At 47.6% G+C, this 16,324-nt stretch overlaps 7 protein-coding genes across 7 annotated transcripts, besides 56 other annotated features; all 7 read left to right on the forward strand.

Moving 5' to 3' along the window:
• On the forward strand, positions 1–335 carry Tc00.1047053507049.199 (pumilio protein, putative; the record flags this gene model as incomplete). The annotated part of the gene is made up of 1 exon (XM_811343.1): positions 1–335. A coding segment is annotated over one exon (335 nt), but the record flags the coding sequence as incomplete, so codon positions are not given.
• Positions 1–14,073: a sequence feature (heterozygous, non-Esmeraldo-like haplotype).
• Positions 695–798: a sequence feature (CT-rich).
• Positions 867–903: a microsatellite.
• Positions 907–964: a sequence feature (T-rich).
• Positions 986–1,019: a microsatellite.
• Positions 1,032–1,061: a microsatellite.
• Positions 1,083–1,106: a microsatellite.
• Positions 1,143–1,184: a microsatellite.
• Positions 1,212–1,338: a microsatellite.
• Positions 1,406–1,461: a microsatellite.
• Positions 1,566–1,597: a sequence feature (A-rich).
• Positions 1,717–1,740: a microsatellite.
• Positions 1,914–1,934: a sequence feature (GC_rich).
• Positions 2,025–2,094: a sequence feature (A-rich).
• Positions 2,308–2,331: a microsatellite.
• Positions 2,399–2,449: a repeat region.
• Positions 2,514–2,536: a microsatellite.
• Positions 2,663–2,685: a microsatellite.
• Positions 2,717–2,795: a sequence feature (A-rich).
• Positions 2,809–2,831: a microsatellite.
• Positions 2,840–2,870: a microsatellite.
• Positions 2,958–2,980: a microsatellite.
• Positions 3,076–3,099: a microsatellite.
• Positions 3,314–3,420: a microsatellite.
• Positions 3,453–3,475: a microsatellite.
• Positions 3,480–3,503: a microsatellite.
• Positions 3,586–3,620: a microsatellite.
• Positions 3,709–3,742: a microsatellite.
• Positions 3,755–3,783: a microsatellite.
• Positions 3,808–3,835: a microsatellite.
• Positions 3,893–3,918: a microsatellite.
• Positions 3,924–3,950: a sequence feature (AT_rich).
• Positions 3,957–3,992: a sequence feature (T-rich).
• Positions 3,998–4,039: a sequence feature (AT_rich).
• Positions 4,046–4,101: a microsatellite.
• Positions 4,176–4,195: a microsatellite.
• Positions 4,230–4,275: a microsatellite.
• Positions 4,296–4,324: a microsatellite.
• Positions 4,324–4,352: a microsatellite.
• Positions 4,563–4,588: a microsatellite.
• Tc00.1047053507049.190 (hypothetical protein, conserved) lies at positions 4,868–5,251 on the forward strand (the record flags this gene model as incomplete). Its single annotated transcript, XM_811337.1, has 1 exon — positions 4,868–5,251. The coding sequence occupies one exon, from the start codon at positions 4,868–4,870 to the stop codon at positions 5,249–5,251; it is 384 nt and encodes a 127-aa protein (XP_816430.1).
• Positions 5,336–5,385: a sequence feature (A-rich).
• Positions 5,698–5,719: a microsatellite.
• Positions 5,751–9,152, forward strand: Tc00.1047053507049.179 (hypothetical protein, conserved; the record flags this gene model as incomplete). Its single annotated transcript, XM_811341.1, has 1 exon — positions 5,751–9,152. The coding sequence occupies one exon, from the start codon at positions 5,751–5,753 to the stop codon at positions 9,150–9,152; it is 3,402 nt and encodes a 1,133-aa protein (XP_816434.1).
• Positions 5,781–5,856: a sequence feature (CT-rich).
• Positions 6,375–6,455: a sequence feature (CT-rich).
• Positions 6,861–6,930: a sequence feature (CT-rich).
• Positions 6,952–6,988: a sequence feature (CT-rich).
• Positions 7,620–7,677: a sequence feature (CT-rich).
• Positions 9,175–9,198: a microsatellite.
• On the forward strand, positions 9,475–10,572 carry Tc00.1047053507049.170 (33 kDa inner dynein arm light chain, axonemal, putative; the record flags this gene model as incomplete). The annotated part of the gene is made up of 1 exon (XM_811336.1): positions 9,475–10,572. The coding sequence occupies one exon, from the start codon at positions 9,475–9,477 to the stop codon at positions 10,570–10,572; it is 1,098 nt and encodes a 365-aa protein (XP_816429.1).
• Positions 10,572–10,593: a sequence feature (AT_rich).
• On the forward strand, positions 10,985–12,934 carry Tc00.1047053507049.160 (hypothetical protein, conserved; the record flags this gene model as incomplete). The annotated part of the gene is made up of 1 exon (XM_811335.1): positions 10,985–12,934. One exon carries the CDS (start codon positions 10,985–10,987, stop codon positions 12,932–12,934), a length of 1,950 nt encoding a protein of 649 aa, XP_816428.1.
• Positions 12,954–12,973: a microsatellite.
• On the forward strand, positions 13,155–14,159 carry Tc00.1047053507049.150 (hypothetical protein, conserved; the record flags this gene model as incomplete). The annotated part of the gene is made up of 1 exon (XM_811334.1): positions 13,155–14,159. One exon carries the CDS (start codon positions 13,155–13,157, stop codon positions 14,157–14,159), a length of 1,005 nt encoding a protein of 334 aa, XP_816427.1.
• Positions 14,074–14,240: a sequence feature (haploid, non-Esmeraldo-like haplotype).
• Positions 14,205–14,224: a microsatellite.
• Positions 14,241–14,585: a sequence feature (areas merged during assembly that could not be assigned to a particular haplotype. This can correspond to areas where the two haplotypes were merged or to regions with more than two copies in the genome that were merged during assembly.).
• Positions 14,586–15,113: a sequence feature (areas merged during assembly that could not be assigned to a particular haplotype. This can correspond to areas where the two haplotypes were merged or to regions with more than two copies in the genome that were merged during assembly.).
• Positions 14,788–14,854: a sequence feature (A-rich).
• On the forward strand, positions 14,951–16,270 carry Tc00.1047053507049.140 (hypothetical protein, conserved; the record flags this gene model as incomplete). The annotated part of the gene is made up of 1 exon (XM_811333.1): positions 14,951–16,270. One exon carries the CDS (start codon positions 14,951–14,953, stop codon positions 16,268–16,270), a length of 1,320 nt encoding a protein of 439 aa, XP_816426.1.
• Positions 15,114–16,324: part of a sequence feature (heterozygous, non-Esmeraldo-like haplotype) that runs on past the window's edge.

The raw sequence follows: 16,324 nt of genomic DNA on the forward strand, positions 1-16,324 counted from the left end.
CAGTGATTGAAGTGCATTCAGACGGCAAAGAGGCACCAAGTATGCTCTGTCTCATGATGCAGAATCCCTTTGCCAATTATGTTGCTCAGCGTGTACTGGACGCGGCGGATGTGGAACAGTTCTGGTGCCTGGTTGACAACATTCAGAAGTACCTCATACCCATCAGCAGTTACACTTACGGTGCCCCCATTGTGCAGCGCCTGGTCCGCCGCGAACTGGTAAAGGCTCCAGAAGATCTTGTCTTCAACCTCGCTACCGCCCACCCAGGCTCAGGTGGGAAGGGCAACCATGCCCATCACCGCAAGAGGATCGCTGAAGCTGACGGCAACGCGTAGTATTCTCACCGCATGTCACCTCCCAGAAGGATCGAGCAAAGAAATGGGTGGCGGCGGGTGGAAAGAAAAATAAATACGGAAGAAAGCAAGTTGCTGAGGAAGGAGGAGAGTGGTGGTGGTGGTGTTTCAACTTGCTTTTTCCACCCACGCACATGCCATTGGAGTTTCTTACTCTGTTGTTGTTGTTGTCTCTTTCTTTTTCTCTCTCTCCTCCCCCATTACAACATATTTGTTCCCATTAATATTTCTTTCTTTTCTTTTCTTCGCCTGGTGTTTGACACGCATGACGTCCAGGGGGGGGAGCGGGTCTTCGAGGGGAGGATCAGAGTCGTATGGGAGAGACATGCACGCATGGATGCGGAGACGAGGAGGAAGAAGAGAAGAAGAAGAAAAGAGAAAAAAAAAGGGAGGGATGACACGAACGTAGCACGAAGAAGGAGGGAAATGGAGAAGAAAAGGGAAACTGTGCAGTGCGTGAGATGCAGAAGCGTGGAGTACTAAATAAATTTATTTCTAAAAAGAAAAAAGTAAAATAAAATAATAATAATAATAATAATAATGAGAATAACACAAAGAAAAGGAAAGAAGAGAAAAGAAAAAAAGAAGGAAAAGCTTAGAAAAGAGAAAAATAAATGTTAAACAAGAAATGGGAAAGAGAGAGAGAGAGAGAGAGAGAGAGGGAGATGGGGGCTCAGGAGGAAAGGGAAGAAAAGGGAAGGGAAGGGAGTACGCATGTCAATTTATTGGTATATATACATATATATATATATACCACGGAATCTGTGCGTCTGTCTGTCTGCGTGAGGCTTCTTTTACTTTTCTTGTTTTTTTTTTTCTTTTCTTTTCTTTCGTCCTGTCCCACCCCAGCGCCCATGGATATATAAATATATATATATATATATATATCTATATATATATATATATATACGTATTATATAAATATCAACATATATATGTATGTATGAATATATATACACATATATGAACGATGTATTTATGTATACTATTTACGCTAGTACAAGCATACACAAGATTGTAAATAGATGAACGTTTTGGGGGTAATTCGATGCATATATACATTTATATATATATATATATATATATGTGTGTGTGTGTAAATGTATATGGGCTTTTTTTTTTTCTTTGAACCACGTTTTTGACGATGATGTGAGTAAGAGCATCTTTAATATGCTTCTTTTATGTGCAGCTGCATTTGAATATGTGTTGTTGTTTTTTTTTTTCTTTTTTTCTTCTTCTTCTTTGTTCATTCTGTGTGTATGTGTGTGAAGGAGGGGGGGAGGGGCGAGGCAGGGGAGAGGGAAGAGGGGAGAAGTGCAGTTTCTCTTTTTGTTTCCTTACTCAGTCACCCTCCTTTTTGTTTTGTGTGTGTGTGTGTGTTTGTGTGCATTGGTTTGAGTGCCACACTGCGGTGCACAGAGGTGACGAGTGAGGAGGAAATGGGACGCATGCATCCGGCGAGCCCAACGAATAGGTCTCAACGAGGCCGGTCGACTAAAATGACGCCTGAATTTTGGTAAAAGAAGAAAACTGAGAGGGGAGGAGGAAAAAAAAAAAAAAGGGGGGGGGGGGGGGGGGGCGTTTGTTTTTTGTTTGTGACCCGAAGTCTTTGATGCGGTGTCACCGTCCCCTTTGCCCATCCTCCTCACTCTCGCATTGCCCCTCCTTCCCTGCTTTTCCTTTTGTTTTTGTGTTTTGTTGTTGATGATGATGCTTTCTTTTTCTCTTTTTTTTTTTTCTTTCTGAAATGTAAACGAGGTCGGTTTTATATTATTTGCCTTCTTTTCTGTTGTTTCACACCTGAGGCTGCTGCCACCCCCTCTCCTTTTTTTTTTTTTAATCGTCCTGAGTTGTTGTCATTTGGGGGGCCTTTGCGTCTCTGTACATGTGGAGAGAGAGGGAGAGGAGGGAAAAAGAGGAACGTGCGTGCGCGGCGGCTTAACGGATGGATGCGCCCCCCCCCCCCCCCCCTCCCCCCTTCCGCAGGGACAACAACAAAGACAACAACAACACGCATGCCTGGTGCATGGACAAACACGCACGATAGAGAAAGGAGGAGAAGAAAAGGGAAAAAAGCGGAAGGAAAGGGAAGGGGAAATACAGCAAGCAGCGTAAGAAACGGAAGCGGCATGTGTGGATGAATGACGCGTTGGTTTAGTTTTTGTTTGTTTGTTTGTTTGTTTTTCCCCCTTTTCTTCTTCTTTTTTTATTATTATTTGGGTCCTCTTAATTTCCCTGCTTGTGTAATTGTGTGCATGTGTGTAGATTCACCCATCCCCGTTGTTGTTGTTGTTGTTTGCTTCGTAGTCAAAAAAAAAAAAAAAAAAAAAAATGAATTAGAAGAAGAGGCGATTGGCTTTGGGTTTTTTTTTTTTCTTTTTCCTTTTTTCTTGCGGTGTTTTTTTGTTTTCGTTTCTTTTTTTTTTTTTTTCTTTCTTTTTTGACTGTGCTTCTTTGTGTGTGTGTGTGTGTGTGCGTACGTTTTCTCTTCTTCTTCTTCTTCTTCTTTTTCTTCTTTTATTATTTTGTATGCAAATATTTATATTTATATTTGGGTATGCGTGTACGTATACTTTTATATATAAATATATTCCGTGGTGGTGGTGTTGTTGTTGTTGTTGTTGTTGGTTTGTGCAAAGTTGGATGGCATGATGAAAGCCGATGCACAATTACGATGTAATAAAAAGCCCCTATTCCTTTCCTTTTCTCCTTCTTTCTCTTATGTGTGTGTGTGTGTGTGTGTGTGAACGTACACACATGTCTTGCACCGTGCACGTACGTGCATACCCTGCAATGGAATTGCAGCGAGGGAGAGGGAAAGAGAGAGAAGGAAAGAAGACGTGAAATAGAGATGAGTGAATATGATGTAAACGAAAGTTGGTGGAGAGTTGTAATGTGTAGCGGGGCAAGACGATTTAAAATATACACACACTGTAACTTTTATGCATGGGGAAGAAGAAACATTCACGCATTCACCCACAATACTCCACTCATACATACATACATTTATATATACTTCTATAATTGCACCATATATATATTTTTATATATATTTTTATATTTTTATCTCCCCCATGTACAGACAACAACAATACAAAAAGAGAGAGAGAGAGAGAGAGAGACAACAATAAAAATAAAAATAAAAATAAATTGGACGGAAGAAAAATGGGGGGGAATACGCCGGCAACTGCGGAGAGGGGAGGGGGAAGAAGAAGAAATCACAAGCACGCATCTGCCTGCCTGCCTGCCTGCCTGCCTGCCTGCCTGTTTGTTTGTGTTTATGAGTTCCCTCCCATCCCGCGAAAAGGCACGCACGCACACAAAAGAAGAAGAAAAAAAACGCGGAACCAAAAGTAGAAAAGAAATTAAAAGAAAAGAAAAAAAAAAAATGGACGAACTGCTGTTTTTGTTTTTGTTTTTGTTTTTGTTTCCCCCCGCCACCAACCACGCCTGCGGAGGAGGGGGAGGGGGAGGAGGAGAAGACGTATGAATGTAAATGTACGAAGCAGGCATGTACCCAACAGCAAAAGTACTACTGGGAGGAGAAGAGAAGAGAAGAGAAGAGGTGGCAATAAAAAATAAAAATTTATTTTTAATCGAACGAAAGAAGAAGAAGAAAAAAAAAAAAAAAAAGGAAAAGAGGGAAATATTTTAAAGAAGAAAAAATATATATATTTTTTTTTTTTGAATTTAAAAAAAAAAAGAAGAAAACCCCCAGAAAAAAAAGAAAAGAAAAAAAAAAAAAGAAGGCCCCGCATTTTTGTTTTTTTTGTTTTCGTTTTTTGAGGGGCAGAGAAGGAGGCATCGCGGAGATGAATTGCCGTTTTTGTTTTTGTTTTTGTGTTGAATGCGGGCGGGGGAAAAGGAGGAGGCCACTTTTTGTTTTGTTTTGTTTTTGTTTTCTTTTTTTTTTTTTTTTTTTGGTTTTTGTCTGCCGGCCGTCTTCTTCTCCTCCTCCTCCTCCTCCTCCTTTTCTTTTTTTTGTTTTTTTTTTTTTTTCATATTGACACCAATCAATTCAGTCATTGCTGCATCACCGCCGTATTTTTCGTGTGTGTTTGTTCTTGTGATTGTCTAGAGAAGACGGGGAATGGAGAGATGAGATGAAAAACACTGCATTCACCTTCCCTCATGTTAACAAATGATATGCGTAGCACTTGCGCCTCCTCCATTGAAAGCGTACGTGCGGATGGATGCACGGACCGCCCCGTGTGTGTGTGTGTGTGTGTACGTGTCTGCAATGCGCATCTCGGTGGTAGACGACAGATGTTGTCATGTGAAATCTGTCTTTTTCCTCTTTTTTTTTTTGTGTGTGTGTGTGTTTGCTTGTTTGCGTGTTGTTATTGTTGTTGCTTTGTCTGGCTGCTTGCTTAGTTGCTTGCTGCTACGATTGTTTGGGCTTCACACAACGAGGGAACAACACGCACGGAGGCATCAGGGATATTCAAGCTGTAGAAAAGACGGAGTCAAACAAGAGAGAACGAGGGAAAAAAGGAGAAAATCGGATTAAATAAATGTTTGCTCGTCGGGCACTGCTGGGGAGGACCACGGCGCTGAGGTCCGCGCTGGTGGCACGACACACCGGCTGCGGCAGCAATGAGCATGCGTTGCGTTGCGGCAGACGGGACTTTGGACAGCTTTTTTCAAATCTCGCCACGCACTCGCTGCAGGTGCAAGGGTGTGCCTCCCTTAGCACACTCCTTTACTCCCCGCTGGGCACTGTGATGCTGGTTTTGTTGGCGTACAATGTGGTGGTCATCGGCTCGAAGCACGTCATTTACACCATGGAAATTACGGGGAAAGATTACGTGCAGGATCAGCAGCTGCATATGATTATGAAATATGGCATAACGGCATGCGTCCTTCTTGCGATGGAGGTCTTATTTGTGGAGGTTTGAGGCTGATATGAGGTACGTGGTGCACATTTCCCTTTTTTTTTTTTGTATGTATGCACTGGCAGAAGCAATGAATAGACAGAACACTTTTTTTGTTTGTATTGTCATTTTTCTTTTTTCTTTTTTTCTGTTTTTTTGGATTACTTGGTTGATTGGTGTGTTTGTAGGGAAAGGTACTTGTTCACACACCTCAGTATATATGCGGGTGTGTACTCCACATTTATGGATTATTTCATGTTTGAAGGTGATCGAAAGAAGGATATCATCTGCCTGGAGGTTGTGGTGCGGCAAAGCAAAGAATTAAGGTTTTCTGAACTCCATAGTCTTTTGGTACGTCTGTGTCCATGACTTTTGAGCGTTGCTCCTGCCACCGTGCCGTGATGACCGGACGGTGTTCCTTTTTCGGCATGCTGCCCCCATCTTTTTTTATCTTCTCTTCTTTTTTTTTCTGTGTGTGTGTGTGTGTGTGTGACGCGAGGATACAGCGGGGGGGGGAGGAGGGATGAGCAGGAGGCAGGAGAAGCCATTCAGCGAGGAGGAGGAGGAAGAAGAAGAAGAAGAGGCAGAGGAAGAAGAGGAAGAAGAAGAGGCAGAGGAAGACGAGGAAGGTTTGGGTGACAGGAAAGCGAGTCTGAAACACAAAGGCAGGAAGGACGATGCGGAGGGGAGTGAAGATGGCGTCGCAGATGACAAGAAGGCGAAGAAAAAGGATCAGGCAGACGAGGATGACGGTTTGCCGCCACGCAAGCCAGCCGTGCGGGAGATTCAACTGCTGCTGCCCGGTCATGGCGCAGAGAAAATCACCGTGAGCGTCCGAATTTCCCCCGAGCCGCCCCTAAACCCCACGAAGAAGTCGGAGCTGCATGAAGAACATGCTGACGAAAGCGAGGAAGATGAGGAACAGATGGACGAAGGGGTGGAGGAGGAAGAAGACAGTAGAATCCAGCGCAACCAGCAATTTTGCCCACCGTGGCTGCCGCATTTGCTTAGCGATGACACCTTGCACTGGGAACGCACCTTGCGGCTTATGTACGGCTACACCGCACCCCCACAGCCACTGACGACTGATGACAAAAAAGAGAACATGCAGCAGGAGACATCGAGGACCGTGTCTCATGACGATTTGGAGGAAGAGGAAGCCAAAGAAGAAGAAGAAGGAGAAGAGGAAGAAGAGGAAGAGGAGGAGGAAGAGAAGGGAGAAAAGAAGCCGGATGTGGTGAAAAGTAATGAGATGGAAAAAGGAGCGAAGGAAGAGGCGGCGGCGAAAGAGCATAGGAGCGTATCGATAATTGTCGATACGCCTAGCAGAGGGGTGCCTAACTCCCGGTCAGCCTCCACCTTCAGTGCGGCCACCTTCTCGAGGAGGGAAACGGATGGCTTAGACAGCACCTCTACGCCCCGTTCCAAAGAAAGCGGCTTAAGGAACCCAGCGCCTCCCATGCAACCGGTACTGCGATTCACCGACGCGCATCGCGTATTTTTTTTGGTGCGTTCTGCGGATGGGCAGCGGTGGTACTTGCTTGACACAATTCCGCAGCAGCGTCGTCGAAGCGGCAGCAATGTAGGGGGCGGTTCAGCAAAACGGAGCAACGCGGCATCGAAGGATGAGAGGGAGGAAGAAGAAGAGGAAGAAGGAGAGGAAGAAGATGAAGATGAAGAGGAGGAAAAGGAAGTGAAAGAAGGTCTTAAGATGGGGTTTAACCAAGAGGAAGAAGAGGAGGAAGAGGAAGAAGAGGAGGATGCTGTGCCAAGCGCACGGAACCTGGACATGGATTCCGTCATTTGCATTGATGCACTGATGCTTGCCGCCCTACAAAGTCCCACTGCACTGCGCTGTTGTCTCTCACAGCGGGAGCCTGTTTCACTCACTTGTGTAGAGCATTGGCTGCGCATGGACCTTTTTGCCGCGATGCCAATCTTTACTGCCATTCACCGTATGATGTTATCTGTGTATGCGACGGGAAATTCGCGTTTGCCGTATGAATTACCCGGTGCTGCGATGGACTTTAACCTTTTCTTTACGGCATCATACCTCAACCACCGTATCCCCGCCTACCCGAAGCTACACATCAATAGCACTCCATTCGATCAACGAACCACGAATGACAAGGAAGAAGTTTCCTTCGCAGGGGAAAGAAGATGTATTGAGACGATGGAAGCGATGCTGAAAGTGCGCACGTTGCCCTCGAGGCGTATTCTTCTGCGGCATCTAAGCTCTGTTGTTGGAATTCGACTCTTATTGTGGCTTCTTTTGGAGATACCAAAGGAACTTCTTCTCGCATGGGGATCCAATTCTTCTACGGGCGTCGATGCTATATTAAACAGTCGCTTCAATCCCGCAAACAAGGGAGGTCTTGATGCGCCGTACAATGAAGAAGACGAGGAGGAAGAAGACGAAGAGGAGGAAGACGAAGAGAGAACAAAGAAAACAGCTCCTGGTGTCGCTGCCGCAATTGCCGCATTTCTGCAACGCAAACCACACGAGGATGGGCCAAGATTTGTTCCTTCTCCTTTTCTACTCGCCGTTGTAGTTGAAATACGCCGCCGCATGAAACGTGAAGCAAAGGGAAATTCCCCATCCGAATTTACACTCGTGGAGTGTGTTGGTCATGTCCTTCCGCAACGTGTGGAGGATGGCAGGCCTCGAAAGGACCCGCTTGTGTCAGCATCCTTTTCACTTCTTCCGGAGTCAACTGCAGGAGCCAGCGAGGGCCTTGCGACTCAACCTCGGATGCAGAAACTGTACCAAAGTGATCTTGTCATGCTTCTACTTGTCGTGACGAGTACACCGACGAGGCGCAGCTTGCCCTGTCCTGAAAGGGGAAGTAGACGCGGATCCGTTCTGGTACGACCAAGCACCCACATGTTGATTGGCCTTTCTGACGGACATCATGAACTCTTTGAATATCTCCTACGGAAAAAAGCCGAGAAAGTTCGTACCTCAAAAGAAACGATGGAGTCTGGTTATTTCCGTCTCCTTTATCTTTGTTTGTTACGCTTCAAAAACCTCGCTTCTCTCAAAATTTTACTCTCCATGACACCACTATTTGCTGTATTGGGACCACACGACCGCTCTCCCTTTGGTGACCTTGTGTATGCATGGACACTGGACCGCGATTTGATCATAAGGAATCACCTTGAATTGTTTCTCGACACATTCTGGAATGAACTTTACTATCGTACTCTTGAGAAGCAATATGACGAGGCTACAATTGCCAAGGGTCGTGCGTTGCTTCTCTTGGATAAGATGATGGAACGTCGCAAGGCATATTCCTCCACATTGCAGCAAATGTGGACTTCAGCACACTCTCCGTCCCGAGTCGCTTTGATCAAACCTCAACCTCGGAATTTGGCCGTGGGGGGCGTGGCTTCCTTCTTGCAGAAGACTTTGGAGACACCCACATGGAGTTCACCATGCCGTGCAGTCGCTGGCAATGTGAGTCTATCTGAGTACAGTGACGAGTGCCTTCAAGCGGAAGAGCATGTGCGGTTGACGTTTGAATCTCTCGCGTTGGCGCCACGGACATATCTTACCCCTGAAACGCTTTATATCGCTCTTTTCAGTGGACCTCAGCAAAATCTAATTCTTTTGCGTTATCTGATGATTCGCTGTCGCGTCGTGACGGTCTGTGCAAATCCGCTGAAAGAAGTGGCGGTGCCTGCAATGGAGTATGCACTGCGCGTTGGCAACACAGGCGCCATCAAATCGCTCCTTACTATCGGGGTCACACTTCACGACTACATTGATGACGGAAACTTGGCAGAGGACATGTTTTTATGTGAAGCGGTGTCACCAAACGAAGTTGCTCCATTGCTTGGGATCTGGAAGCAGAAAGAAGAACAACGACGAATAAACCCGTTAGTTTCCTACGGAATTATTCGTACAGTGCAGAGTGCCTCTTGAGACCGGAGAAGTTTAGAAATGGGAATAAGAAGAAGAAGAAGAAGAAATGATGGAAGGAAACCTATGTATATAAAAGCTAGAGTTGTTGGGAGGCTGCACCATGTACAGGGACCGCAATTCCATTTTGAAGTAGAACGTTGAAAAAGAACATTTTTCCATAATTGGCGTTGTGCCATTGTGGAATGTTGATTTTTTTTTTTACTTTTATTTTTTTTGTTTGTGGGTTACGGTGGGTGGTTGTGTTTGTTCTCCTCATTTTTTGCGTCTCTTCTCTCTCTTTCTTTATTTTTGCCGTGTTTTGGAAGAGGCAGGCCAAACGTCAATGACGGAGTCTTTGCTGAAGTTGCAGCCGCAAGTTGTCGTTGGCACCGCCAGTGGTAATGGTGTTGAGTCGCCCAGGCGCGCCTTGTCCATTCCCGCCTTGAGGCTTGCAGATGCCCGGAAACATGCCGCAAGTGACGTGCTGCGTGCGGGTGGGAGCAACGGGGTCTTAACAACAAACACGGCAGTTTCTGCTTCTGTGGTGCGAGAGTGCACCGCCACAAAGACTTCATATCATTCGGTGCAACCCTTCGCTGCTGCCGCACCGTTTTTGAATGAGACAGAGTCCACATGGCGGACGCTTGCAGTTCCATCCTGTAAAATCTCGCCTGCTGCGGAGAAAGCTTTTCTCGTGGAGGAGTTTAATAAGAAAGGCACTGTTGCGTACCCAGGAGGTGCTGTTCTTCCAGCTCTCATGAAGAACTTGTCTGATGTGGAGCGAGTCCTTTATACATTGCTTCCCCCGAGGCGTACCGTGTGTAAGGAGACTGGAAATACAATCCTACAGTGTGTCTCTACCGAACCGTCATCCCGTGTGGAGGTGGCGGACCTGCATGAACGGCTAACTGAGCGACTACGGCAGCGGCGTGCTCGGGATAGTGGCATATGCCCAATTAGACGTGAAGTGTATGCAGAAGTTTTTGATGAACTTATTAGACAGATAACGCTGGAGGAACCGACACGAGGCATCCTGCTCCTACGTATTCGGGACGAGTTGTACCAGACATTAGCAGCCCATAGCTCTCTTGCAGAGCGAGCCATGTATTTTGCCTCAAAGCAGCGAGAAGAAGCCGGTGAAGGCATGGATGAACTGAAGCGGCGCATCCATGAATTGGAAGAGAAGCGATTGGAACTAATTGTGAGGAAAAAGGCAGTGCAGGTGCGGGAAGAGCAGATTTTACGTGCCATTGAACAGGAGAATAATACCCGCAGCAAGCTGCGACAGGATGAATTAGGTTACTACCGTCGAGCAAACCGTCAACTGACGCAACGCATAAAATCGGAGACCGAGCGTACAAATGCACAAGGTGTGGTCATCCCCACCATTCTGACGGGAAAGGAAAGCAACGAAAATGGTGACCCCCAAGCAGCAACATGAAAAATATAAAAATAAATAAAACAGTATTTTCACTGTGAGTCAAATTGGGATACCTTTCTGGAGTGTTTTTTTTTTCTCTTCTCATGTGCGATTGGGTGCCATGATGGGAGGTGCTTACCGCTTGATCGGGGTGGTGGCAGAATCTTCATGTAACTATGGATGGGTGCACACGCCAAACACACAATCCTCTCTATATATTTTTTTATGTACGTGTGTCGATGCAGAAAATCAAAAGAGAAAAAAGGGTGAAGATCTCCCCCCCCAAAAAAAAAAAAAAAAAAATGGATGAAGCATGCTGCTGGTGATGATAGTGGCACTGCACCGACTACCTTCTTGTTACTTTTTTTTTTTTCTTGCCTTCTTTGTGGCAGTGGGAAAAGTCATAAATAAATATATATATAACCGCAAATGAATGGCGTCTCACGGGCCTAAAAAGGATACCCACAGTGGGGATAATTCAATGAAAGTCTCTAGTGACAATGAAGAGAGTGAGATAGAGAGGCTGTTGCAGCGCAGCAGCCGACCGTGGCATTATTTCTACCCGCGGGCACGCGCCCACTCCTCCCTTCTTGCATGTTACCATGCGATGGGAGGTCTTGGGCCGGTGTTGCCTCAGCATCTTTTCGGTGTCTTTTCTCGTGCTTTATCGTTATGGGATGCTACGAACAAGGATAAAATGCAGAATTACAAACACAAGGACATTCCCTTGAATGTGCGCCTTACTCGGCATATATATCCTTGTAGCCAAGTGCCTCTTGTAAGCGACAGTACCGTCGGTATGATGGAGGCAGCATTGAGGTATTTGCGCCCTTCAGAAGGAACGCCTGTCCTTCTTCCAGGCATGTTGTTGTACCCACACTACCAATTGCTAGAGCTGTTTGACGCGTGGAAGCTGCGTGTCATTGGTTACGATGTTGAATATGTGACGATGCGTGTGGAAGAAGAGGAATTTCGAAGGAAAATGCGGAATATTTGCCACCGTGACCACTGGAACAAAGGCGCAATTAAAAAAGGTAATAATTGTAGTAGGGAGTGCCCCGGAATTGTCTTGCTTATAGGGATTGGTGCGCGCTTTGTGACGAATGCCGAAAAAATTGTGCAGATCGCGCGTAACGAGTTCCGTGGAGTGACGATAGAGCTGCATCCTGTCACTGCGATGTCCTTACGGCCGGAGAATCACAAGACTGGTGGGGCTGATCTGCACATTACTTCTATGGACACAGCCGGAGAAATGGGTGGCGCGATCGCATTTACCATGGACCCGCTGATTGCAAACGGTATTTCGGTGTGCCTGGAAGAGCGGCCTTTGGCCTCCGGGCGAAGGCGGTGGGTTTCACTTGCGCGTCACATCTCCCACCTGATGGTGTCAGACGGCATGAGCTTTCAACTTGCGCTATTGGTAATGCACTTGTGGGCTCTCGTGGCACAGAATTCCCGGACAAAGAAAAAGCATCACACCGCGGGAGGGATGCAAGCGGACGGAGCGGTGAGATTGAGCGGCACAGTCGCGCGGGCCAACCGCATCTTTGAGTTTCTCATGTCCTCAGGAATGGAATGTGTTTATGGCGGCGCCAGGAGTTGCGAAACCGGTCGACAGCGCAGTGAAAGCCGCTGTTACAAGAAGAATAACGACAATGACTCAATCCGTTCAGGGGTGACTGCAGGCGATCGTTCTCTCGTCTCTGCCTTTTCTCAGCCCCATCGCGGGCTTCTTCTGTGGATGATGGACGCCATCAAGTCAATGCAAAGATGCGTTGAGGCAGACTGCGTTTCTCTCTGGGAATTTCTCAGCCACCTGCGTAACAACGTGGAAGTTGTCTCCGCTGGGGAGCCGACGACGCCGCGGCTTTGCGTGGCAAGTCACTCCGACAGTTTGTTACTTCGTGTCCAATCACCCGATGTGGCCGCACAGGCGTTACGCACGGCGGGCTTTGACGCTGTCCCTGCCGTCAATTGCGTCTGGGACAGTCGTGACAAGAAGAGCCGAGAACAGAAAGGAGTGGTGCCGACGCTGCGTGAAATCATTGTTCTTCCCGACTGCCCTCAGAGCACCGCACTCTCACGCCACGCCCTGTTTCTTCCGCTCTACAAGGAAATGAAGTGGAAAAATCGACAGAAGCTTCACCACGTGATGCAGACAAAATTCCCCTCGTCGCTGTTCTGTAGTCCCAGTACGCAATTCCACCAGCATGTGATGAGCACACCGTCCTGCCACGCATACCGCTCGGCAGAGGTAGAGGCGCTGCTTCGCTCATGGAAACAGTCGTGCAAAGACGTGAACGCCTTTTTCGCAGACCCACAGCCCCTTCTCCTTTGGGCTTTGCTGGGACCCGTTCCAGGCTACTTCCTGTCGAAGCTTTGAGAGAAAGAGAGAGAGAGAAAGGAGGAGGAGGAGGAGGAGTATTTTTTATTGTACTGTGCTGCGTTCCAGTTCTGTTTTTGTTTTTGTTGCTGCTGTTTTTCGGTTTATTGGTCCCTTTCCGCATGCGGTTCTTGTGTCTGTTTGCTGTCCCCCATATGTTCGCACAAAAACGCCACTGTATGAGCGCGATCACAGAAGGAAGGGGGCTACCTTGTCAAGAATGACTGATCCGGTGCGACGCGACCCGACGGAGTTCCTTCGCGTCCTTCGTCGCATGTCACGAACAACGTCATGGCAAAAGACGATGATGTTTGCGTCAAAGGGCCGCATGGTTGGCTACCGGTTGACACGAGAGCACTATAACACAATCCTATTCTCTCAGTCTCTGTGGGGGCGGGCGCTAGAAATTGTGCGGGTGATACGCGCAATGCAGGAGGATCGGGTACAACCCAACGGTGCGACTTATTATTACATTGTGAATGGAATGGCGAATGCGGATCACGGTTGGAATTATGACTTTAAAATCAATCATCGATTGGAAAAGATTCAGCACTGGCGTGTTGCCATGGAAGCGCTGGAGGCTTGTGAGGCGAATGGGTTTGATTCCACCGATACAATGCACAACTCGGCGATCATCACAATGGTGATACCTGGATTTAATAAATGGGAACAGGCAAGTCGATTGCTGGAAAAACTGTTGCGCGAGGATCGACGCATGCATCCCACGATGGTAAAGTTTTACCACGACTGTCTGATTCGCAATATGCGACCACGCGAGGCAAGTTGTCTCATCCGTCTTGCTGCGGAGCAGGGGGTGCAGGGTTATGAGGACAAGTGGGAAGCCGACGTATACAAGGGACGGCCACATGACAGCGAACTGAAGAGGGAAATTTTATCAGTTGATAACCAGAAGCAGGATTTGGCCTATACCTTTGCCGCGCTTCAACTACGTGGGGATCAAGTGGCTCAACCAAAGGAACTGCAGAAATTACTAGAAGAAGAGACGGTGCGTAACATTGAGGCAGAGCGTTCCGTTCCCGTGCCTTATTCTGCCGGCTTACATTCGACCGAAATCAACAGTGTTTTCCGTCCCCGTGTGTACCGGCAGTTGTGGTACAAGTGGCAGCATATAGCCAACCGATACCGTCCCACAGCCGCATTGAAACGCCGTCAGTTAGCTCCCAAGGACTCTCCAACCGGCATTCCAGGATTCAACCGCATCTAAGCCCATAAGCCTCTCGCGAGCTGCATTTTTCCCTCCCCCGCCCAGAAAAAAAAAAAAAAAAAAAATCCGCTCATATTATTCCTTTTTTTCTCTCAATTTCTCGCTCAGGCCGTGTTGATGGGTCGGGATCTCATTAATCACTTCGCCTATCCAGTATGAGCAAGAAGGCTAAATTTTCGTTGCGGGATTTATTGGGGGATGAGGAGTGGGGGTTTATTTAACGGAGGGGCCGCATAAGGATGAAAAGGCCATTAAAATGCACTTGAGGCTTAACCACCCCGTAAACACATGCGGGTGGGTCCTTTTTTTTTTTTTGCAGATTTTCTTCTTTTTCCTCTTCTTCTGCTCTGTAATCCCGAGAGGATCACTCGCATGCGCGGTTGAGAACGCCGAGAACTCCCACCGGGAAGTCCTGTTTTGTCCAGAGGCATTTTGAAGTTTGAGAGAGGGGGAAAAGAAAACGAGGGCAATTCTGCGGTGTAACTGCATTACCTGGTTGCTGCTGCTGAAGGCCTGCCGAGGCCTGCCGTGTTACTGAACCGAAAAAAAAGAAAAAGGGTAAAGGAGAGAGCGGATAATCATCCGCTCTGTTGTACCACATCTCCCATTTTTGTTGGTGGCTCCGTAATCTCTTCCTTTTTTTTTTCTTTCTTTTTTATTATTATTGTTGTCGTGTGGTTTTTTTGTTTTGTTTTGGGGGATGATTTTGGCTTGACTGTCGAGTGTCGGCGGTGTGCGTGTGTCCCAGCAGGGCGATCAAAAGGAAAAGAGGGGAGGCGACGCAGGCGGAAATGAAAGACGGCCGTGGTGGTCTTGTTGGGAAGGACGAGGCTGCGAAGGAGACGCGTTTATCGTGGGCAGAGAAGGCACGCAGGCAAATGGCAGCCGAACGTCGTTATGAAGAAAAAGACGAGGTCAATCAACACTGCATTGTCCATCTTCTCAACATGGAGGCGCAGGAGGAATTAAGGGCTGAGAATTATCCGCGTGGTGGCCTTCTCGTGCCGCTCCAAGCTCTTCCTCTTGATGTGTGGGACATCATCACCCTGTTTCTAACCTTTCGTGACGTTCAACTGCTGAGCAGCACATGTCGTTTCTTCTGGGTGCAGTTGCACAGGCGGGAAAGCATTTGGCGTTTCCAACTCGAGCGCTTTCGACGTGAGATGACCATCTTGCGCAGCGACAGGCAACTTCTGTGCATGGAGTTTCTGAAGTTATCCTCCTGCACCGCATATGAGCGTCTGAAGCTTGAACGCAAACTGTACGCCCTTGACGCAAGGAGGGAATGGCATTTCCGAGAAAGCGAAAAGCCCGACAGGTCTATTGGCATTTTTTCCTGTCCGCTTATTTTTAACGCGAGTGATGACAACTCTGAGAATCATAACCCGTCTTCCTTGGGTGATGAGGAGGAGTGGGCGCTGTTGCGAATTCGTGTCCTGCGGCCTACGCCACGGAGTACGTCTCTACTTGGGACCTGCACGCCGTCTAGCGATGGCAACCGATTTGACCAAATCATGAGCCGTCGTGTTGATTCCATTTACACTCCGAGTGAGTACCTGACCATTTGTGACAACATTAACCATGGAGACTTCACCTGGTCTCGCATGGTTGTTCAGGACTGTACGGCTGATGAGGATGGGCTGTTGCTTTTTGCCTTACTACAGACATTGCGCTGTGCCAAACGTCGACCGATACGCCACTCCTCAGGAAATGAGCCCCAAACCTCTTATCACCTCATATTACGCCGCTTTCGTGGCACCCTGCTTGCCATCTGTCGCTACGAGGCAGAACAAATACTTAAAGCCACCCTACACATGCCGCGCATTCTTGACGACTTTTTTATTTTCAATGATCTTTCTTGGACCGGGTCAGGCGACGCCGCAGGGCTGGTGCCATTGCTACAGACACGTTATTTCATTGCCCCCGAGTTGTGTCACCGTGGACGTGTTGGACTCATCGTAGTTGACCCGGTGCGTGTGCTGGTTGTGGTGGGGAAGGAGTGTGTCACGCGAGACGATCCGCAATGGGATGAAGTGTACACAACGGCGTTGGAGACAGGCCGCCCGCCGCAGGGAAGTGGAATGAACCCTCAGCCCTCGGGACGAGTATAGATAATTCCAAAAAAAGGAGGAGTGAGGGAAGAAGTTTGGGCGAGACCGTCGACA

This window comes from Trypanosoma cruzi, genomic scaffold (assembly GCF_000209065.1).
Source record: "Trypanosoma cruzi strain CL Brener 1047053517173 genomic scaffold, whole genome shotgun sequence".
Classification (NCBI taxonomy): Eukaryota; Euglenozoa; class Kinetoplastea; order Trypanosomatida; family Trypanosomatidae; genus Trypanosoma; species Trypanosoma cruzi.